Source organism: Lytechinus pictus, chromosome 18, assembly GCF_037042905.1.
Source record: "Lytechinus pictus isolate F3 Inbred chromosome 18, Lp3.0, whole genome shotgun sequence".
In the NCBI taxonomy this organism is placed as follows: domain Eukaryota; kingdom Metazoa; phylum Echinodermata; class Echinoidea; order Temnopleuroida; family Toxopneustidae; genus Lytechinus; species Lytechinus pictus.
Window position 1 is genome coordinate 11,858,057 of NC_087262.1, and position 25,227 is coordinate 11,883,283.

Below are 25,227 nucleotides of genomic sequence, written 5' to 3' on the forward strand. Positions count from 1 at the left end.
CCCATTCATTACAATGAGCTACATGTAAGTGAATATTGTAGATTTATACAGTAAGTTGTAAACAGAAGCCGCCGAAAATAACAGATGCATTGTGAATCATACTGTCTTCCTGGAAGTCTGCACACGAATATGAAGTTCCCTAGACACTGTTTTTCTCTGAGTAATAGATTATAGTTCCCAATACCTACATTTTCTAAGACTGCATTTTGAGGTTTTGTGAGGCACATCCAAACAAATTATTATTCAAGTACCCCCCCCCCCCCTGCTACCATCATTACCAGGTCCCTCGGACAGGACAAAAGCCTTTGGTTCTCTGATTGCTGCATGTAGCTACATGTATGCAAGCATTCATGTTTTCTTTTTATAGCCATCAGGTAAAAATTATATTAGTACCACCATTTGTACGGATCATGTTTGGTTTTGTGTGTACAGAGCACTGGCCCCGTCTTACAAAGAGTTACGATTGATCCGATCAATCCCAAGTATATGGAAATTCATCAATGTCATAATTTTTCTTTAGGAAATTTACTCAATGTCTTTTGAAAACAACTAGCATACTGAATTGTCAAGAAAACAGTGAATGTATGAATGTACATCATTTCTAGAAAATATTTTGAACAAACATGCAATTTTAGATGTTGACGTTGCTGGCTGTCCATAGTTGTGTTTGATCGGATCGATCGCAACTCTTTGTAAGACGGGGCCCAGGTCAGCCAACCAGTAAGATTTTAATAGATTTAAAAGATTTTTTTTTTCTTTCAAATTAGCAAAATTAAAGCAAAAGTCAGATTATTTGAAGTATGAGTCATATACTTTTGATAGTGTGTACATGTAATTGCCCCAAATAAGATTTGTTTTTTTGTTTCAATAGGATTTTTAATTTCTAAAAAATTCATATCTCCATTTACAAAAATGAGTACAAAGTTTCCCTTTCTTTTAATAGCGATGTCGTTTTCAGTTTTCTTGTTACTCATTAAGTATTAAAGGGTTTTATCCCTTTTTCATTGATTCTGCAGGTGGGTTTGCCCTGGTCTTCCTGGTCAAAGGTCGCAATGGAGTACACTACGCCCTCAAGAGGATGTTTGTCAACAACGAGCAGGATTTGGTCGTCTGCAAGAGAGAGATCAAGATCATGGTAAGAAAGGAGAAGTTGGCCTCTCTTCTTCCATTTTTTTCTGCCAATAATACATAAAGTATGGTTGATTCCTCATCTTCAAGATGTGAAAACAATATCATACATGTACATGTATGTAATTCAATGAAAACGCCTTTACTGTCGGGTCTTTAAAAAAAAATTATTTCTCTCTTCCTTTGCTCTCTCTCTCTCGAGTAAAATCCATTACCATAAAAGTGCATATTCTTGGGGCCATGTTGCACTAATTCGATTATGATAGAACAATCAATTTTACCACAAAACACAGTTTTGCCCCCTAGTATTCTGCGCAGTTGAAAGGCACATGTATATGCAATCAGACAGTACATTGAGCCCAAAAAAATGAAGGTGGTATAAATTTTGATTTTTATTTGAATAAATTTTTGATGAAATCTTTTCAGAATGAAATGAAATATAAATCTTGCAATACTACACACACATTTCGTATGAGAGATCCTCTGTTCCACACTCTTCAAACATGGCTTTTTAAAAAGTCTCCCCCACAGAGATTACCTGTACACTGTGTGTAGCGTGGTATAATTTTTTTTTTTCCTTCAAAATTTTCTTGTAAACTTATGAAAACTTTAACAATATTTTGTTATGTACAGTTGAGGACAAAAGTTTACATGTACCCATGGAATTCAGTGAAATTCGTCATGATAGCACAAATATTTTATACATGTAAGATACAATAAATTTTATGATGTTTGGCAAGTGTCAACTTTTCTTCGAATTTCCTGGGTGTATGAAACTCTTGGCCTCAATTGTACTGCTTTTTTTCTGTTTGAAAGATTTCCAAGTCTTGATCATTACATGAAGAAATTATTATTATACCCACATGTTTATTTCAGGGAGAAGCTATCGTAACAAAACTGCTTTTACTCTGAATGTTTTATTATACTGTATGCTGAGCAAAAACTCTTGGATCAATAGAAAAAAAATCCACAAACCTGCCATCATGAAAGAAGTAACGGGGGGGGGGGGGGGGTTTGAATAGAATCACACTTGATTTTCGTCAGATACATGTATATCTTTGCTCGATAAAGTCATACATTGTACATCAAAACTCGGTCTTTATAAATTTCTCCTCAATTTCTTGTAGTGTGAATGGGTTGCCTATTAATGTTTCGCAAATCTGTTAGTATGTGCTTCCAGGCAAACAGGACAGCTTGAGCCTGGGTATCTTGGGAAATGTCTTTTCATGAAACCTGAACTGTTTTTCTTCCCTCCCCACCCTTCTCTCTGTCTCTGTCTCTCTCTATCTTTCCCTGTCTCTCTACATCTTTCTCTGTCTCTATATATCTTTCTCTGTCTCTCTATATCTTTCTTTGTCTCTCTATATGTTTCCCTGTCTCTCTATATCTTTCCCTGTCTCTCTATATCTTTCTGTCACTCTCACGCTTTTTCTCTGGATATGTATGTTTATATATCTCCTGGTGTCTTTCTCTTTCCATCTCTATTTTTCTCTCCGGCTCTCTCTCTCTATTTCTTGATCTAGTCTACACTGTCGGGTCACAAGAACATTGTGCCCTATGTCGATTCCAGCATCACACGCAGCAACAGTGGAGTCTATGAAGTCCTCATTTTGATGGAGTATTGTAGAGGTAAGCCAATTTTTTTTTGCTATTACCTTACCTGCTGTGGGAGATTAAAGGGGGAAGTCCACTCTGACAGGTTGGTTTTAATCATAAAAAAAGAGTGGTTTATTGTTTTAACAAATTCAATTGTACATAGTCAAGAGTGACTCTTTTCTATGCGAGTATGGCCCTCCTTTTTTACATTTGTTTTTGCGGGTTGACAAATTGCATCCTTTTGGAAGGTTGTGTATTCCATGTTTTATTTTGCATGTATATTTCATATCGTTTAGTATTTTTTCATATTCATTTTTATCATTACTTTTCCTTATAATGAGGCCCAGTTGCGGACCGTGACCCGGAGGAGACAATGATTGGAGGGGCACTGTATTGTTTGTGAACAATGCTGTGCCCCTCCAATGCTTTGTCTCCTCCGGGTCACGGTCTGCCACTGATGAGGCCTATTACTTTTTATCATTACTTTCGTATAATTTTTTAGGGGGGCGTGTAGCAACTTGTCAGAAATTTCTGAAGTTAATCGACTATATTCACGCCCCTGCCATTTATGAAAAGCTAGATCCATCCATGTGGTGCACTATTTCAACAATTTAAATAAATATTTTAATTGACCTAATTTGTATTGAAATTACTTTGGAAAAACTGAAACTTTGACCTATAATTTACAAGGGTAACAAAACTGTACCTTGGCAATTCCATAAAATATGTACGTCCGACTCCCTATATGTGGGACTTTAAAGAATTTTTCTGTCTCTGATTTCTTGTTCTTTTGACAGTTTGTAATGCTCTCAAATGACCATGACTTGGTCGGTTTATGAAGTGAAATAAAACTTGAGAAAATGGGGGTTGGACGTACAAAAGGTTGACTATTTTGTGGAATTGCCCACCTAGAAAAATTATATTTTTTCAGAATTAGGTCAGTTTGCAGATACTGATCATACATGACACATACCGTGTACATGGAGTCTACAAGTACAGTCATACATGTAGCAAATACAACCAAATCTTTCCAAGAGATATAGGTTACAATGCTTACAACCTAATTCATTTCACCAGGTCTTTCTCCCCGTAACGCATTATGCATATGTACCTACAGAACAACATGAGAAAAGTTTGTTGCCCTTTGCATTTGTAGATAGTCTTGAATCCAAACTTGAATGCTTTGAAAAGAGCAGGAGTTGGTCTATTGCATACATGTACAGTATGTGAGTTGAGGCAAATGAACTAAAAGCCCTGGTTATCTACACATCTAATGAACCTTTTTAGGAAACTCAGTTTATTAGCTCCTTAAATTTGAACTTATCCACTAGGCAACCAATTTATTCGTGGCCATAATTTGTTATGATTAACACATTCAACCTTTCCGCCCTTGGAAGTACCTAACGCAGAAGTGATTAGGTGGAGCATGATGTTGAGTTTTGCCTTCATTGATTTTCTTCGGTTTATTCAGCTTGCACCATCACTTAGTCTATTCTTTGAGACCAGACTGTGTATGTTATTTAGTACCAACATGTACAATGTACAAAAAAATGTAAACTTTCATACACATTAGGATTTATTTGTGATTGCAGTACATGTATATATAAAGAGATGAACATTAAATTATGATATTAAAAAAGATTTTTTTTCGGGGGGGGGGGCTATTTTTCCTCCACATGTAGGTCTACACGTTGAACCCATACAAGTATGAGGACTCTGCTATAGTACTTGACATTTTGCAGCGTACAAGGACTATAATTTTTGTTGATTTAAAAAGGACAAATTAGTCTTGCCTGCTGTTTTCCAGAGGCTATCATTTTCAATTGAAAAAAAATCTATATTGAAACATATCTTTAGTATATTTGCTTTTCAGCAAAAAGCAGTTCTTAGGTGCATCTTTAACAACTTTTTGCAATCTTTTTGAGACACTTTCCTTGATTACAGGTATTCAAGTTCAAAACCAGTGCTTGTAAATACTAGTAATGGTAACGATCTCAAAATGAGTTCGAAGAGAATCCAATAAAATTACCACCCAACTGATTGTATAAATAAAAACTATGTGCCTTATGTCTATTAAAAGCATAAAAATGATGGAAATCGTACAATGTCAAGCTGTGAATTGAGATCACTCCAGTGTGAATACATGTTAGAAACAGGCCTGTCATGGGATTCCATGGTATTTGCTCCGGCGACAATTGCGCTGCTGTAAATTTCATACATGAATGGAATGACCAAGTTTAACCCTGTATATAACACTATGCCCTATCCTAAACCTAATATAAAACCCTATTATATTCCTAACCCTATACATGTCCCTTAGACGAAATAAAGTCCGGAGCAATTGTCGGCGGAGCAAATGTTGTGTCACCTACCATGGTTCTACACTATTTGGGTTATACACGTACGTGTACACGTCCATGGCTTACCCAGGATTTTCTAGTTAGAAATTATCATGTTTACCATTCTGTTATCACTCTACCTGTATGTACCTTTAAATTCCACTCCATTATCGGATTGCCCCTTTGTGGTATAGAGGTCAACTCAAGGTGCAACAACAAATTTTATGAAGGGATGCCTGTATTGCCATAAAAAAAGTTTTGCATCATCAGCTGAATTCATAACAAATGATTTTGGGGAATAACCTACATGTAGGCTATATCATTCCAAGCTTCAGGGTTTTCATCCTTGCTTCATGTGCACTTGTTGTGTTCAAGCAGCCATTTACTCCAGAGAATGTTGGTTTCCAAAAACGTTTCTGCTTAAGTTCAAACAAGGTTGTGTTCATGTTCAAAGAATTTGTTGATTGTTGTTATAGTGAAAAAATTCTTTAAAAAAATGGGCAATTCCATAAAATGATAAACCTTTTTGTACGTCCAACCCCCATTTTTCTAAAGTCTTACTTCACTTCATAAACTGACCAAGTCATGGTCCTTTGAGAACATTACAGACTGTAAAAAGAACATGAAATCAGAGACAGAAAATTTCATGGAGGTCCCACATATAGGGGTTGGACGTACATATTTTATGGAATTTTTATGCTTAAAAAATGTAAACATTTCTCTAGAATTATAGTTGGTGAGTATTACGTATTTGAGTTGACTATTTCTTCCTAGGTCAAACTGAGCAGTAATGTGTGTAGTTGCACATCTTGAAATGAAAATAGCATTTAATTAATAATGCTCTCCTGTAGTAACTGCTCTTGATTTGACCTAAGTTATTACTTCCTGGGTCAAACTTAGTGGTATCTTGTGTAGAGAGTGGCCTGTCTTGAAATGAGGAAGAACCAGCATTGATTGATAACCACTTGAACTGCATGTGAGTTGACCTCAATGAATGGCCATTTGAATGTGTGTTCATACAAATTTTTTAACTCATGTTTGTGATTGTAGCTTTAAAAAATTGTTTGAACACACCCTCTTCTGACCAGCTGGTTTATGAAACAAACAACAAATCAATATCATATTCCGGAGGGTCAAGAATTTGTTTACTTGGTGCAGGAACTCTGTACATGTACTTGGTAGGACATTATACTGTAGGCTACAGTACATGGTAGCAAGGGATATCATGTGAAAGGTTTTATCAAAACAGGTATAATACATTTGATGCAGCAATAGACCTACATGTAGTACATTATGTTACTTGGACACTGTACATGTAGGCCTACAGTAAAATGAAATAGAAATTTCTGTCCTGGAGGAGGTGGGCGCTCATTTTTTTTAATTGAATTTGAAAAAAGAACAGTATGTTCGTATTGTACATGATGTAGTTCATTCCTGCAGTCTGCAGGCCTGCAAAATGATTGTTCAACAAGCTTTGTATTATTAGAAATTATCGCAAGAACTCAGAAAGACTCAAATCCTTCGATCAGGATATGATATGCCACATGAATCATGGAAAGGAAAGCTTGAAAATTTGGTCAGATGTCAAAAATGATCAAGGTTTTACCATTATTTCAGTATTCCTTTCGAGCTACATGTACATGTATGCATGAAGCAAGGACAAATTGTACCCTTCTCTGTGTCTCTTTATTTAGAATCATGATTAATATAGTATTGATATCTGATATTACCTACATTTATGTATGATTTTTGCCTGAATACATGTAGTATCATATCATTTACAAACGCCGAATATAAATTTGATATGGGAGTTGTATTTGATCACTGACAGGGATCAACATGAGAAGCTGCGAGTGATGACATGAGTAACGTGCAAATACTGATCTGCATGGTGATGAGTTTCATTCTCATGCCGACAATACTTTGTGAATCGGCATGTACATTTGACTTGCACATGCATGACCCCATCTGACTGTCAATTGCTGTCAATATAAATGTTGATGCAGATCTATGTTTAGCTATGGGCCCAAAATGGATTTAGACATGACTTTACATATGTACATATTATGTATTAAAATTAAAATATAGAATGCACAAATTGAAGTGTCAGCCCAAAGTAAACCCATATTCCCTCCTTACATTGGCAAATTTTACTCCGGTCTAACGGTTCTAACCCCACCCCATCTCCCACCCACCCTTGAAACGTCCATCCGTATCCTTGGGCATACTGTACATGTACATGTATGTGCTTTAAATATTCATGAAATCTTAGAATCTGGTATCAAAGACTAGCATTGACACATCTTGAGAGCTTCCAAACCACCTTGGCAAGTTCATTGCCTCTGTGTTCTTGAAAAGATAAGCCACAGTGGAAGCAAATTATCTTGCTTGGCCTTCCCAGGGAAATGTTAATGCATGCGTGAGGATGGACAGCAGAGGTGGGATGGTGCTGTCTTGGGATGCGTTCACTCGACCGTTGTTCAGCTTTGGTTTGCGGGGTTTTTCTAAGATGATGTTTATAAGTGTTTGTGTTATTTTCTGTGGTATGATGGTGGTCCCCAAGTCTGCGCACCTAACGATTTGAGTAAAGATTTAAAATGAACTTCTTTTTATTTCACAAAATCTTTCTGTTAATAATGTTCCTTATATTATCAGGAGTAAGTGTACCAAATATCTCATTAAAATTTGAAAGAAATATAAGATTTTCTTTGAAAAAATCTCGGGCAGTCATTTTCAGATTGAAAAAAAAAAAAGGTACCCCATGTCTGCGCACCCATTCACTTTGCACACAATTCGGGTATTTTGATGAGAAAGGCAGCATTTTGAGGCCGTCACATGAAATGCCAAAAATTCATTATTTTTCCATCATTTTGAGTCGGATTTCTTAATGAAAATCTGTCTATGTGGTGCATGTGTAAATTTTGTGTTCGTTGCGTATCTTCTTTTACTAGAATCACGCAGATACGCATGTGCGCAGACAAGGGGGACTGCGCAGACTTGGGGGAACTTGCCATACATGTAGTTCTTATGTTTTTTTTAATGCACCTTTCTGAATCCATTTGACATTCAAATGTGTTCATACAATAAATGAAGAATAACAAGTTATAGCAGACCTGTGTTTTGCTCAAATCACTGGTATAAATTGTACGCTTTTCAACTTTTCTCTTATAACAATATTATATGATAAAATAGACTTTAAGAGTCCCCTGTTTTGTGTTATCAATTTAATATTAGCATCAATCAATTCAAGCTTATTACATACTCTATGGTTATAAAGATGATGCTTTTTCTGTATGATTTAACTAACTGCATATTGGAAATTCTTTTAATGTATGTAAGTTAGGGCCTACATGTATATGGGAAATGAATGGATATCAAATAAAATGTAATCTAATGTTTTCTGATCATTACAGACGGCCATGTTGTCCAGCAGATGAACGAGAGGCTTTCGATAGGGTTCACGGAGCAAGAAGTCCTGAGAATATTCTGCAATGTCTGCGAGGCTGTCTCAAGGCTTCATCATTGTCAGACACCCATCATCCACAGAGACCTCAAGGTGAGAAAAAAAAACACCCCTTATAATCACAGTGGATCGGTCCATTAACCTATGTACCCCTTGTAATCACAATGGATTGGTTCACCAACCCACAAGCCCCCAGTGATTATGTAAATTGAGGTGTTGAGGCTCAGTGGATAATTCTCTGCACTTTGAACCACAAAGTCTGGGGTTCAAATCAAATCCCGTCCTTTGGCAAGGTGTTTATCTACATTTGCCACTCTCCACCCAGGTGTAGTAAATGGGTACCTTGTAGGAAGGAATTCCTTGAATGCCCCAGCGTCGGATCAGGATAGCTGTGCTAAAGCAGGGGTAATGTTACGCAGTGCTTTTAGAAACATTTGTAAAGCATTATATGAATGTCACATATTATTAAAATCTAGGCCGAGTCTGCAGTTTATTATTTTTGCTGTTATGCAATAAAACTGTAAGAAAAATGTCTGATGCGGAAGAGCTGTATAGTAGCCACTGCTTATACAGTGTACATGTACATGTAGATGCACTCGTGTCTTGTGTTAGTTGTTGTTTTCTTTTTATCGACCTTGATTCGGTGTGGGTTTCCTGTTACAAAACTCTGCCACTGGACATTCCTCGATTAAAAGAAAACAACAAATAAAAGCAAAACTGGAGTGTGACGCGACCATGCGTACATGTCGTCTTCCGCATCAGATGTATAACTGACGTTTCATGTTACGTTATCAGACTCGTAAAGGCAAAGACAAATGCTAGAGCCTCCGCCTAGATTATAGGCTAACACACACCCTGTAATAAAAATGGAATCATCCACTAACCTACACTCCCCTTGTAATCACAATGGATTTGTCCAATAAAAACCTTCAAGTTCAATAGCAATTAGCCCATTGCACCCATTGTCCAAGGACTTTTATGGAAAATGTGTTTTATACTGAAATAAAAACAGATTTTTGATGGTAATTAAAGTTTATAATTTCTTTAGATATAATAGCCAATAATGAATTTCTCTCTTCAACATAGCACTAGCACAAAACTACATGTATCTTTACATTAATCCAAGAAACTACACTCTATTTGATATTTTACAGGACTATATTCAGTTGATCCATGTACTGTACGTAAAAGATAATGCTAGCTTTTAATAGATTCTTGGATGATTTATTTTAAAGCTTCGCTATTGTGAAAAACTCATCGCCTTTTTTTATGATATAGATTGTGGCCTACACTATGAGTAGGTCACATCTGCACAGGCCATTGAAAGGCCATTAGACTACAGATCAAAAGGCTGATTAATGATCAAGATAACTGAAGAAAAGCACTAAATGAAACTATTCATCTTTGTATACATGCAAATCTCTATTAATGTTCCGAGAGGTTCATTGAGCCGGCCAGGGTCCTGTAAACAGAAAGGAATAGCGATAAATTGTACACTTGATTTTCATGATTAATTATGAAGTCAATGCAATCAGTCATAAAAAATGTTCTACAGTGATTGCTAAGCTTTGTGTTACAGGTCCCTGGTTTCCTTCTTGTTAGGACTTTCTCCCAGGGTACACTTCCTTCTCCTTCACATCTTTGTTTGCCATTTTGGGCTATTTATAACACGCTCTGAAACTTGCCTTGATGAAGACATAGTAGCCCCACCTCCATCAACCAGAGTTTTTTGATATTCCTGATCAGATAAATTATGTAGATTATTTATGAATGAAGATGCAAAATTGCAAATCATTCAACATTTTGAGTGAACTTATTTTTATGATTTTTTTTAATTTCATTTTCATTACCATATATTATTTATTTATCTTAATTTTATCATTTTTGTTTGTTTTTTGTTGGTTGATTTTGTATTACTATTTATGATATTTCTATTTTGTATTATTTATTTATTTTTATTTTAATAAATATTGATCTATTTTTATTTATTTATTTGTTTATTTATTTATTATTATAATTTTTTTTTTTTTTTTTTTTGGGGGGGGGCTATAAATCTAGAAATAACAGAAGAGAAATTCTTTAAAATTTTGTGGCAGCTGTATATTACAGGAATTTTGAGGAAAAACATTGTCTTCCGAAATGGATTTTGAGGATTTGGCTCATTTCGGGAAACATGTACAGTATGGCAAGTGCAAAATAAAATACATGTGTCATGTGTGTCAGCCTAGGCTGCATGTATCTTTTGATGTTGGCGCTAGACAATGCTGCTTCTGCAGCTTAACTAGTTTGCTCAATCCTGCAATTCTATCCCAATCAGCCGGAATGGGGGAGTTCTTTCTTGGGCTTGGAATATAACCTTTATGGAGCATGTGTAGTTTGGTTACCCCAATTGATTGACATGGTTTCATATATTTCCCCATTCCCAATCCGAAGTGCGTCTTCACTTGCCTATATTAGCTGAATAATTCATTAAGTATCATTTCACAAAAAATAATCATTGATTAAAAACAAGCCTGTTGATTGCATCTGCATTACAAATGTATGGCTTCCTCTCTACAGTGTTTTGGCATTAAACAAAATCCCTTCTACTTTAATATGAGCTCTAGAATAAATCAATTTGATTATTAATACATTTATTTTGTATACTACCCATTTTACATGAAAGCTCTAAATTAAGCAAGTATGTGTAATTTCATTATCATACTATGTATAGCATGCTGTAGTTGGGTATTTGGTGGGTATGTAGCTAATTATTGGTTTCATCCAGAGTATTCAAATTAAAGCTGATCAAACTGTAATTCTAGAGATTCTTCCCAATTGTCTCAAAATAACTACAATGAACAATTATGCGACATAAAAATACACATTTCTAAATCCAGTGCATAATGTGCTATTTTAGTCTTTCTGTGGGGAAAAGATAAAGAATCTATCTGTATAGGAAGGAGGAAATCAAACCTCTAAGATCACTGTTTGCACAGCAAACAAGAACAAGATTTTATGAGAAAATTTGCATAATGAACTACAGTCTAGCTCAAAATGACAGCCTGTACATGTACATCGCATGTGCTTTGTAGCCTCCATTTTAGCTTGATAATGATGATCAAGATGGAAAAAGAAAGGCTTTTTTCTCTTTGATGTGAAGAGCGGGGGCATACAATTTTACAAATCTACATGTATGCATGTATTGTACTGATGTACATGTACATGTAGGTCAAGTCCACCCTAACAATAATTTGGTTGAAAATTTAGGATGAGAAAAATAACCAACCTAAACACCATAAATGTCATCAAGTTTAATAATAAGAAAGGAATCAAATTTTAAAGTCTCATCAGATTTTATTAAAAAAGGTTACTATGCAGTGAAAAAGCTGAAGACCTCTGACATGCAATCAATATTTCTTTTATTCAAGTTTAATGTTTGTAGTCAAAAGTAAGAGTTGGGGCCACCCCTCTCCCTGTTCTACTGCTCTAAATCCACTGTATCCTCCTCCTCCCCTTATTATTTCTCTCAATCCTATGGTATTCATTTTTTCTCACTTTTTATTGTTAAATAGTTTCCATATTCTTTTTTATTTCTTTTGAAATTGTTTGACCCAGGTTGAAAACATCCTGTTGCATCGGAGTGGTAACTACATGCTTTGTGACTTTGGCAGTGCTACGGGACGTGTTCTGGATCCTAAGCTCCACAGTATCAATGACATTAAGGATGAGATTGAGAAGTAAGTAGTTCAGTTGTAAATGTCAGTCTTGACTTTTCAAATCATTAACGTGCGTAGTAAGCAGAAGACTGGTGACTTTCTGAGGGACTACAGCAGTGCTACGGGACGTGTTCTGGATCCTAAGCTCCACAGTATCAATGACATTAAGGATGAGATTGAGAAGTAAGTAGTTCAGTTGTAGATCAGTCTTGACTGTTATTAAATCATTAATATATGTAGTAAGCAGAGGACTGATGGCTTTAAGGTCTTTTCCGAGGGACTTTGGCAGTGCTGCCGGACGTGTATTGGATCCTACGGTCCACAGTATCAACGGCAGTAGAGATGAGATTGAGAAGTAGCTTTAATAGTTTGTGGATATTGGTCTGACTGTTAAGAAATGATCAATGTATGTAGTGAGCAGGGGACTGATGGCTTAAGGTCCTTTCCGAGGGACATGGTTATGAGTATAAATAATAATGATACAAATGCCATTGGTGGCTACATGCTGTGTGACTTCCCCAGTGCCACGGACCAGTGTCAATTTGACCTTTTCTCTTGGGTCAACGTAGCTTGTTCTCGGTTACAAAAATAAGTACAGGACTCGGTAGAAGTTCATTGATGGTGAGTGTTTATGATGTGTGTTTCAAAAATGCTCATTCTGCCATCACAAGGGATGCACAAATACTTCCCAAAACACATGTTTTAAAACGTCTCACTGTATAACATTCAAACCACAGATTTTGACCATGTCTAGACATACATGTACATGTAACCACCGGTAATGCAATCCAGGAAGTTCTATAGAGATATATGGTGTCATTGATTAATGGCATGGGTTAAATGACCTAAAATCATTGTTTTACTCTTTGTGTTTGCTGTCTGAAGTAGATCCAAAAATAAATGATTCCCTGTTTTAAAATTACCTGCCCCGGCTCTTGGGTTGAAATTTGATGTACCGACAGGCAAATTTTTTTTTAACAATAGAGCTAAAATTTGCTGAATATTTACAAGCTAGGAAAGTCATAGCTTTTACACAATGCACATCCTGCAATCATTATTTTGCCAAAGACGCTCAACATCGATCTTAAGAAAAATTATTTAGTTGTCTATCTTTTCTTATTTTATACCTAGCAAGCATTTTTGCTAGATTTTTAAGGACACTGTGTGGGGTCAATAGCAGTTGGAAATAGTAAATTCCCAAAATAGGCTGAAATTGTACTGTATTTGGAGGCAGCAGAGAACTATTTTAGAACATTAGATGAAATTTGCATGAACCATGGTTTCGACCATTGATTCAAATACAGGAGATACATGTGATACAAAACCCGATTACAAACAATAACAATATTAGCACACAAAACGATCAGACATCACGGCCCAGACATCTGGAATGATTTGCCCAATGATATTAAACTCACTGCATCTATCTTTTCTTTTAAAGCTTCATTAAAAACATATCTTTTATCGAAGTATTCTTAAATATCACACCTGCACGTTCACCCACTTGCACACACGCACACTTCATTTCTTCATTTATCTTTCTCCTTTTCTGATGATTTGTGACGTAACATTTTCTTCCAGACCTATGGAATATACATGTACTTGGTTTCCATGTAGCCCCTTCTCCCTATTGGCTACTGTTATTCAAGCATTTATTTTGCTTATATAGTTTGCCACTGCATTTGTTTTCACTACTTTGTCTTATCCTTAAATTGTATTCATGTCTAAATTTTGTTATCCCACTGCTATAAATTGTCACATTACAATGTACTTTAATGTCATACTACGATTTTGTTTATGTATTGTAAATTTACTTTGACTTTACAATAAATGCAGAAACTCCTGCAAAAAAAAATACAAAAATGTCGAAAGAATGCAACCTGAGAGGGAGGAAGGAGGGAGTGGACGAGGAAATCCTTGGCCCGAACCATCAAACTTTTCTGGCTCATTCTCAATTTTGTTATACATAGTATTGCAAAGTTTGAAGTGTCAGCCTACGTGTGTAAAGCTCCACAAACTACATTATATTCAATAATATATTCCTTGATTGTCTTTTATTTGCAAAATCAGCTCTCTTTAAGGTCAATATTATTTTCTTTTGTTCTTCAAATTGGCAGCAATGACTAAATTTCTGTTCGTTTTCATACTGTGAAAAAATATACATGTATATGGAACGTGAGCCAAAAGTAATGATAAAAATGATTTCAATGAAAAGTTGCCAATTTGTATTTTAAAATAGTGATTTTGTTGTGTTTCATTTTGTTGCTAATTCTATTGTAGCTCAAGTTGATTTTATTTAGGAATGGCCTCACATATTGCTCTAGAAATAGTGTCAATTTGATGTACATGTAGAATTTTGTTCTTAAGTTTCAAAATGAGACACTGTACACCTACATGTACATGTTCGTCTATGGTTTATTATAGATTTAATGAGAATGCTCAGTCCCGCATGGTCAAAAAGATGTGATTAGGCTTACTTTGCAAAATGCTTTATACCTAGCATTCGGAATACACATAACGCACCACTCATCAAAGTTGTTATTCCTTACCATTGACCTTGCTACAGCCACACATGACGAGTGACTTCCTATGAAAGCATTGTAGTGTACCAGTAAATATCTTCTATATCCACCTCAAGAGTGTGTCATAATAAGTGCTATTACATGCACCTTCTCTTCTGCCATTGTTTTTTCATGAAAAGCCAGACGAAACCACAAATTTCTTGTGAAAGAATATCTGGATGTTATGCAAATACTGCAAGGCAGCGTGCACTGTAAGCTGCTGATTGATGATATTTTGAGACTAAGTGCTTGTGCTTGATAAAATGGGGCCCATTAGTCTATTTTAATTGCCTCAAGAACATTTTGATGATAATGGTCGGGTTTTACTTGGCTAATCTAAGAACTCCCAGAGTCTAATTGAACATATTTCTTCAAAAACAAAAATTTGACTGCACTGGTTTTATACCATTTGAATTTTCAAAATTGAGAATTTATGAATATATTATAATCTGCAGATGTATGAATATGATAAAACGTTCTATCTTCTGAAGTGTCTCTTCATTTTACACTTCAATTGAAACCTTCATGTTAAATCATGTAATCAATGGCATCCAGAATTTGGAAAAACGGGGGGACAAATTTATAAATAGAAGGGTGAGCTCATCTGGATCTGCTATTGTCAAAATGCATGTGAAAAACTGAAATTATGTATTGAAATTTTGTAACCATCTTTTATCTTTCATTAACTATTTGTTATGTCGCAGATACACTACCGTGTCCTATCGTTCTCCAGAAATGATTGACTTGTATTCAGAGAAACCTATTACAACCAAAGCAGATATATGGGTAAGTAGAAAACCTAGTTGAAAGAACTTTATTTTATGGGTAGTTCAACCCGCCTTTACATTTGTAACGCTGGTTATGGGGCTTATTCATCCATTAGGAAAAATAACCCTGTAACAAAAAGCCCAGCTATTGATCCAATGGGCGATTTCTATGGTTGATTGTATTTGATTAGTGTGTATGATCAATTGTAAAATCAAACCCTGTTATCAATCGCTAAACTTTGTGTTAAAGGGCCCTGATACCGATACCTAGGAGAACAATCCCAAACCATCTTGCTGGTTTAGGTCTGGGCCCCGTCTTGCAAAGAGTTACGATTGATCCAATCAATCACAACTTATTGATCCAATCAATCACAACTATGGACGGCCAGCAACGTCAACTTCTAAAACTTATGTTTGTTCAAAATATTTTCTTGATGTATACATTCACTGTGTTCTTGACAATCCTGTATGCTTCTCTTTGTTTTCAAAGGTCCTTGTGCAAATTTCCTAAAGAAAAAATTATGACATTGATGGATTTCCATATACTTGAGGTTGAGCGGATCAATCGTAACTCAGTGTTAGATGGGGCCCTGAGCGAATTCTCAGAATTGACAGATATTTTCATGGTATTTTAGCATTGTGAAAGCAGGTTACTTTTGATATCCTGAAAGAAAATACCTGCAAATTATTTGGTAATTTTCAAAAGTTGAGAGTTAATGATCTGCATGTTATTCGAGTAACGAGGTCATTTGTCCTATCCTGTCTGAATGCAAACAAACTGCACTGTTTTTTGCCATGCAATATGGAAGCATAATTGTAGTACATGTATATAGTGTAAATTGGTTTATTTCATAAAGGTTTTGTGGATCAGTGGATAAGTCTCCAGATTCTTAACCCCTAGGTCCCGGGTTCAAATCCCACTATAGCACTCACATCGTGTGACAAGAAGATTATCCACATTTGCCACTCTCCACCCAGGTGTAGTAACTGGGTATCTGAAGGAATTCCTTGAATGTTTGAGCCCCTGATAAGGTTAACCTTGCTAAAACTGGGTTTATAACATGCAAAGCTTAAAACATTCCTAGTGCTATTCAAATGTTGCATACCATTATTATTATTATTGTTTTCATTTTCATACTTTTGTTTGTATGTTATGTCTTGCAGGCATTTGGTTATATGCTGTACAAATTGTGTTTCTCTCCTTATTTTTATGATATCCATCATTTTATCTACATTTTATATTTTGTATGCAGTTGGATATACATACTGTACAAGTTTTGGTTTCTCATTTTACGTTCCATCCTTTCTTACCTTGCAGGCATTAGGGTATGTGCTGTACAAGTTGTGTTTCTTGACTTGTTTAAAATTTTATCTCCATTTTATGTCTTGCAGGCATTAGGATGTATGCTGTACAAGTTGTGTTTCTTCACTCTCCCATTTGGAGAAAGCAGTCTAGCAATACAGAGTGGAAACTTCACGATACCGGACAATTCCAAGTACTCAAGGGAGATACATGCTCTTATACGTAAGAAGTTTTGTGCGTTTTTCGGTTCGGAGACTTGGTTTAAGATATGGAACTGGTACCAAGTGATTGATCATACAGTTCATTGGTATGTGGGGGCGTCGTGGTCTAGTGGTTATGACCCCCGTCTCTCAATCAGAGGGACGTAGGTTCGAATCCCAGCCAAGGCGTGTTTTCCTTCAGCAAGTAATGTACCCACGTTGTGCCCCACTCCACCCAAGTGAGGTGAATGGGTACCCAGCAGAATTAATTCCTTCAAATGCATTGAGCGCAGGAAGGCTGCTTGAGCTAAAGCTGGAGTAATGATAATAATAACAATGCACCTCGGAATAAATTATTTCTAGATAGATGGCAAAATGCCTATTATTATTATAAATGATGTACATTGTAAATAATACATTCAATGTTATCAGTCATAAACATCAGCCCTTTAAAAGTCCTAAGCTTAGTGTTACGGTTCCTTTGGAGGCTATTTCATAAATAGTTAGTTTTAACTTTAAATTTCACTTACATGAAAGTCCCATTTGTGTGAATCGTTTTAACACATCACTGCATATTTCAGATCGCTTAACCAGATTTGATGGGAGAGGGGGGTATTCTCTTGGAAGTAATTTCGGTTTCATTATCAAGAAGGGATATGCTACGGATATCAAAGAGACTCTTATCATGATACAACACTTATTGTACATGTAGGCTGATAACTAAAACCACATCTAGCTATATTCCTGTTAAGACATAATGTATCGAGGATACTGGTGAAACAATTCAAATTCATTTATTTCGACATCTCTAAAACACAAACAAGTTACAGTACATCAGGATAAAATCAATGAAATTATTCCATAATGAAGTAAATGAGTAATGACAATTGTGAAATATTGACAAAATAACAAAATGAATGGGATGTGAGGGAGTAGCAAAAAGCGTAAGATATCAAATCAATGATTCAACTAATTGCTTATAAATGATTATTTGTATTTAATTTTCTATTTTAAGGATTCATGTTGGAAGTGGATGTTGAGAAAAGACCAGACATATTCCAGGTTTCCTACGTAGCATTCAAAGCTGCTGGCGTGGATACACCCATTCAAAACCTACATGTGAGTACTCTCTGTTATACCACACAGTCACAGTCAAAACCGACTCCAGGGCCAAGTTACATAAAAGTTACTATTATGGTAACTTTGCCATCCAATGGTAACTATCATGGTAATGCTGATCACCAACCAATCAATATCAAGGATTCCAGACAAGTTACCATTGGATGATAAAGTTACCATAATGGTGACTTTTATGCAATGCGGCCCAGACAGACCAAAGCTATTATCTTATTTCTATTAACAAAGCATCTGTTGTTTTTAGTTAGTGTTTGCTTGTATGACTGAGTCATTAGTGATAGTATGTTACGTGACTGCTGAAAAAAGCATCAATTCTAATCATAATGCTGTAGATCCCCTCCAAGGGTCCTGGGAAACATTTTCATCTGACAACTTTTTCTTGATTTTGATTGGCTGAGAAGCACTGTTACGATGGATAACTGTCGGATAGAACAGGACTTGCAGATGAATCATCCGACAATTCCGTTCAGGAAACGCTCACCTGGTAACGAGGACTTTAAAAAAAATCTTTTGTACTATTTTACAAAAAAAAAAACAAACTGTTGCACTCAAGGAGTTATTACACATTTTTTAAATGATCTTGATATTGATAGCTGCTGAAAAGTAGTGATCTTGATAATCTGACCAGAAAAATCCTTTTAAAAGAGGGAAAGAAAAGGGAATTGAATAGACCTTGGGAGCATTTCATGAAGCAAATATTTATTGAATTTCTCTGATTATTGTTACAAGCTACTGGGAATCCTTGCATCTGATTGGTTGAGACCAAATTAGCCAGTAAAAATCAATGACAAAACTGTTTATGAAACGCTCCCCTGAATTACCAAGAGCCTTTGTGAAGAGTGTTTCCATCACAAAAGGCACAAGGCTTGTATCACTCACAACAATAAACTGCACTTCCTGGGTCCTTACTCTTTCAGAATAGTGGATTAATTTCCATTTTAATTGACTTCCTGGGTATTGTATTACCAAGAAGGGTTTATTGATTTTTCTCAGTTGTGAAGTGTTGAGGTGATGGAGTAGGATGTTGAGGATTTCATGGACTGACAAGATGAACAAGTCAATACTTATAAAACTGAGCTACTCCTTTGAGGCTATGGTTGTAAGACAGAGATTAAGATTTTTTTGGACACATCTGATCAAGAGGTATGGAGTAGGAAATCATGCTTGGGAAGGTACAAGGCAGAAGGAGAAGAGGAAGACAGAGGAATAGATGGCTGGAAGAAATTACTAAAGAAACTGGAAAATCATTGAGAGAACTGAGCTTGCTTTTACAGGGATTCCATGACATTTGCTCCGGTGACAATTGCTCAGATGGAAAATATGCATGATAAGCCAAATATAAAAGCTAACCTCCAAAACTGAATAAACCCTAACCCTTATCTTTACATTATTCTGAACCAAGAACTCTAAAACAATCCTGACTCTAACCCTGTACCCTCTGAGATATTAAGACAGGAGCAAATGTTGCAGGAGCATAATGTGTCACCTTCACAGGATAGAACAGTATGGAGAAAGTTTGTCTGTGGGGTCACCAGGGGCCCGTAACACAAAGCTTAGCAATGATCGTAGAACATTTTTCTACGATTAATTGCATTGACTACAGTGTACAATCAATCGTAAAAATCAAGCGTACGATCAATCACTAACCTTTATGTTACGGGACCCAGGAGTCGAGACCGACTCGCTGGCACTTAAAATCATCATCATCAAGATGGTGGCAACACAGAACATTTTATTTACCAAAATTTTTTTATCTATGGCAGCCATGGAATAATATACAATAATACACAATATCAAGGGCATTATTAAGAATTATGCACAGGGGTTACTTTTGGAACAGTTCCAACAGGCCTGAGGCATAGCTGAGGGCATTGGGCTGTTTCTTTATGATATGCATTGACAGTCAATGGCCATTATGGAGCATCAGGTGAGCGTTACATGGAAGTACATGTACTTGATAGATGTTTTATCCGAGAGTTACAATAGGAACTGTGCTTCTGAACCAATCAAAATGAAGGAAAATTGTCAGACAAAAAGACAATGTTGATAAAACGCTCCCATGAGAAACAATAGAAAAATGTAGTTTTTGCACAAAATCTACTATCATTCATTGAGAATCAACATAATAAGCAACCTAGAGGTCTTATATATGAATATATAAAGGTCACATACATGTAGTTCAAATCACCAGTATAGCAAAAATACCAAATCAGTTACATAATTCGAGTCATAAAATGATATAAGCAAGTAAATAAAGCAAATTGCATTGATAACAAAAAAGGAGGGTGGCGTAGGCAGTAAAAGAAGTACAGATGTACCCGTAATTAATTTTGTATATTTTACTTCTCCCAATAAATATAACTTCCTTTGGTTATCAAGAATTATTACATTATGAGTATGAATAATTTATAATAACCTGTAAACATGTGAATATTGTTTGTAAGTAAATAAATCATAAAAAATCATAATAATTGTTAATGAATGTTGAATTTGTTGTTTCCTCTCGTGATTTGTTTTTCTTAGAAATCGCCAGTACCTGATGGGAGCAAGCTTCCCCTCCCACTGACCGAAAGCGAACAGAGACAACAACATTCCAGGAATAAAACAAACAACCAAAATAGGTATGAAATCAGTATTAATATTCTGGTGCACTCTTCATGATTTGAAGTTGTAATAGCATTTGATATAAACATTCCAATAATATTCAATGTTCTGAGAAGTGTTATGAATACTTAACTTGAAATCCCATTCTTATACAAACCTTGTTATGTTATAGGAATAAAAGTGAATTCAATTCAAAATTGTAGTGATGACATAGCAATCTATGATTTGAAGCTAATTTGGGCTTTACTCCGACCACAAGGCTTGCAGTAGAGCAGAATGTTTATGTTAGTATTCCTAGCATGCATTCAAATAAAATTATATTTTTCATTTGAACGTAAATATGATTTATTACAAAGTCAGGTCGCAACAGATGATATACCCAGTTGTCTTTTATCCGGACCAGACAACAATTCCAGGAACTTTGTGTTCTATATTTAAAAGATTGTTTGAAGACATTTGAAATAATTTTACAACAAATAAACTTTCTCAATTGTATCTGCTCTTGGATGCAATTATGTTGAGAAAACCCAGATCAAATGTTAATGATTGTATCTGCTTGAAGTGTGTAGACATTGGACCCCCCCTCTTATAGAATAGAATGTGTTTCTATATATCCTCTATCAAAATCAAATTCCTTTCAAATGCTTTTGTCATGGTATAATTATCTCCTTGTTTAACAGAACCCCAGCTGGTCCCATGGAGGTCAGTACCTCTGTCACCCCCAGGCAGAGACCGAAGGCATCTCAACAGGGCATGGCCCCGGCCGCAGGGGGCCTCTCACTCCCGACCCCATCCTCCATCACCAGGCAACGATCATCAAAGCATGGGCAGCCACCGACGGGAGCAGCGGCGGCAGCAGCAGCACAGAGTGAGTCAGAGATTCAATGTTTCATGTCCCGTGTTAGTGGGAGCCACATCATTTGCACTTTAAAGGACAAGTCCACCCCAACAAAAAGTTGATTCGAATAAAAAGAGAAAAATCCAACAAGCATAACACTGAAAATTTCATCAAAATCGGATGTAAAGTAAGAAAGTTATGAAATTTTAAAGTTTCGCTTAATTTCACAAAGCAGTTATATTCACATCTAGTCGGTATGCAAATGAGGAGACTCATGACATCACTCACTCACTATTTCTTTTGTATTTTATTATGTGAAATATGAAATAATCCAGTTTTTTCCCTGTTGTCGTGTGAAACAACGCTTAATTCCCCCTGAACATGTGCAATTAGCATTGTTTAATACTATATGGTTCAATCAAGTTGGTCCTTATTGTCAAATCTGTAAAAAATGAAATATTGTATAATTCAAACAATAAAAAACAAAAGAAAGAGTGAGTGAGGAACATCATCGACTGTCTCATTTGCATGTCAATGAGTTGTGCATATTGCTGTTTTGTGATAAATAAACGAAACTTGAAAATGTCATAACTTTCTTGTTTTACATCCGATTTTGATGAAATTTTCAGCATAATGCTTGTTTGATTTTTCTCTATTTATTCAAATCAACATTTTGCTGGGGTGGACTTGACCTTTAAAGAAACTACTTCTCTGTTCAAACAGAGTAGGGAATCTTTCCCGGTGAAGCAGTTCACTTTCATAGTGTCATTAAATCTCAATCAATCAATCCAGAAAAGAGATTGATTTGCTTCATGAAGGTTCTAATTAGGAATTAAAATGACATATCCTTCTTACTGTCAGTAAATAATCTTGAAGTTCTTCTGTAGTAGTGAACCATTTCAGCGTGTTAGAATTAAGAATTGAAATGACTTGATGTGGTTCTGACTGTAGGTAAATGATGTTGAAGTTCGTCTGTAGTCATGAACAATTTCAGAGAGTTGGCTCAGTAGGTGAAGTGCCTGCCTGTCGAACCTAAGAGGATGGTTTTGAGTCCACCCCGGGTGGATGACTGAAGCCTGTGTTATGTGTGTTAACGTGTCCCTCCCATGTTCCATAGATTCAGCCTAGGCAACTCTATGTAATGTCAAAAACACTCTGTCCCTCCCATGTTCCATAGATTCAGCCTAGGCAACTCTGTGTCATGTCAGAAACACTCTGTCCCTCAGATAGGATGTTAAATTGAGGCACCATGAAAAGGGGAGTCCTACTTTTGCACATTAAAAACCCACTAGCATAGGGGGAAATCTTCGAGAAGTGGTCCACCTGGACACCCCCAGTCAGTCCCGCAGGTATTAGTGATTCAGTATGCATTTCACTTCCTAGGCACAGGTGATCTCAAACAAATGATATTAATGAAGTTTATTGTTTTTATGAAGTTTATCGTCAAGTTGGCCAAATTGAAACATGGTTTTATGAAATCCACACATATACTGAGACATACTGTGGATGATCTCAGTTATTTTCCTATTTGTACATTTGTGTTGGAATGTGTATGGATTGACAGAGCTATTATGACATAGCAGGTAAGATTTAAAATAATTATGTTATTAATTTCTGTTTGTGTTCTATCTTTTTCATTCCTTAGGGATCAGTCCCCCTCAAGTTCAAGCACAACAAGCAGCGCAGCAACAGCAACATCAGCAGCAACTGATACAAGAACAACAGCTTGCCCAGCAACAAAACAAACAAAGACTCCTTGCTCTTGCCCAACAACAGCAGCAGCAGCAGCAACAACAACAACAGCAGCAGCAGCAGCAGCAACAACAGCAGCAAATGGCATACAATAATGCCCAAGCCCCAGTTGCTTATGGACCACAGCAGCAGCAAGTTGCTGGGTTTGGGCAGGGGCAGCCACAGCAAGTTGCTTACGCCGGTCAGCAAGGTTTCCAACAGCCTTTCCAACAGCCACAACCGACTCCGCAGCAGCCCGGGTTTGGGCAACACGGTGCTTTTTCCAGACCCCCGCAACTTAGCTTCGAGCAACAAGCAAGCATTCAGGCACAGTATGCGCAGCAACAGGCTGCCTTGCAGCAACAGCAGCAGCAGCAACAACAGGCAGCACTTCAACAACAGCAGCAGGCAGCTTTGCAACAACAGCAACAGGCTGCTTATCAACAGCAGCAACAGGCTTTGTTACAACAACAGCAGCAGCAGCAACAGCAACAAGCAGCATATCTCAGTCAACAGGCTGCTTTAGAACAACAAGCTGCATTACAGCAACAGGTTTGTATTTACGACGTATATTTCATGCCAAGCATTAAGTCAACCTCCATAATCCAATAAAAAAAAAAATAATTTGTCTACATTTGCTATCTGTATCAACCGTGCCTTATAACAAAAATTTTTGGTAAAACCGTATAGATGTCTTCAAATAATCTAATACTCAATAACATATTATTTGAATGTTCATTATAAACTTAAACCTTGAACAGAACATACCTATTATTTTTAATCATTGGGTAAACTTATATAAACCTTTTATTCAACATCCTAACTTCTTCTTCAGCAGCAACTAGCATACCAGCAACAGCAACAACTAGCTGCACAACAACAACAACAGTACCAGGCCTCCTCGCCACCTCCGTACTCCCAGCCGCCACAGTTCATACCACCCGAGCAACAGGCGATGTACCAACAGCAACAGTCGGCTTTACAACAGCAACAGGCGCAACAGCAGCAGTTCCTTCAGGCCCAGGCCTTGGCCCAGCAAGCCCAGGCTGCTGGGGCCGTTGGCACCTTGGTAGAAGGTAGGCTGGACGATATCAATGTGCCAGTCTTGGAGGGGAAAAACAAATGTAATTATCACACACTTTTCAATTCCGCCTGCATGATCCTTCGACCGACCCTAACCTCTGATCCACCTTGCGGAGAGATGTCGCCTCGGCTCTAATCCACACGGGCATCTTGATTTGGTTTATATATAGGCACTTGGTCCAGTACCTAGGGACCTATTTCACAAAAATTAATCATAACTCAAGCTTGACGCTGCCATCTCTATGGAAAGCGTAACTGGACAATACGCTGATTGGACACAAAGCGAATGCATTGACTTTGTATATGGGTAGCATATGTCTGTTCACGCACAATTAAGTCCAGCTTGGTTTTCCATAGAGATGGCGTCAAGCCAGTGTTAGAACACTTTCATATGAAACGGGCCCCTGGCCTCTTAACACAAAGCTTTACATTGATTGTACTTTTCATTTTCATGATTGATTGTAAGTAGTAATCTACGCAATTGATCGGAAACATCATTCATATCAACATCACAAGTCTTGTGCATCTTGGCCCAAGGGAACACTTTTCATAAAGCAATTATCTTAGTGATTGTCCATGACAGCTGTTATAAGCTATTGAAATCCTTGCAACGGATTGGCTGAGAGCAAGTTTGTCAGTGAAAATCGCTAACTTAATTGTGAAACGCTCCTCAGTTTGTCTAATTCACACCAATATAACTAAACTCATTTGGGCCCAGTCTTATAAAGAGTTACGATTGATCCAATCAATTGTAACTCTATTGAAATCCATCAGTGTCA

At 36.6% G+C, this 25,227-nt stretch overlaps 1 protein-coding gene across 3 annotated transcripts in view; it reads left to right on the forward strand.

Moving 5' to 3' along the window:
• Nucleotides 1-467: 467 nt before the first annotated feature.
• LOC129282255 (BMP-2-inducible protein kinase-like) overlaps nt 468-25,227 on the forward strand; it is a 32,376-nt gene continuing 7,616 nt past the window's right edge. Inside the window, exons 1-11 of one of the 3 annotated variants that reach the window (XM_064112711.1) lie at nt 468-1,135; nt 2,652-2,757; nt 8,477-8,619; nt 12,124-12,245; nt 15,490-15,571; nt 16,945-17,077; nt 18,071-18,174; nt 20,716-20,813; nt 21,477-21,664; nt 23,280-23,917; nt 24,204-24,489. In XM_064112711.1, the coding sequence (XP_063968781.1) occupies nt 1,079-1,135; nt 2,652-2,757; nt 8,477-8,619; nt 12,124-12,245; nt 15,490-15,571; nt 16,945-17,077; nt 18,071-18,174; nt 20,716-20,813; nt 21,477-21,664; nt 23,280-23,917; nt 24,204-24,489 (1,957 nt within the window). In that variant the 5' untranslated portion in view covers nt 468-1,078. The other 2 variants (XM_064112712.1, XM_064112713.1) reach the window with 2 other exon arrangements.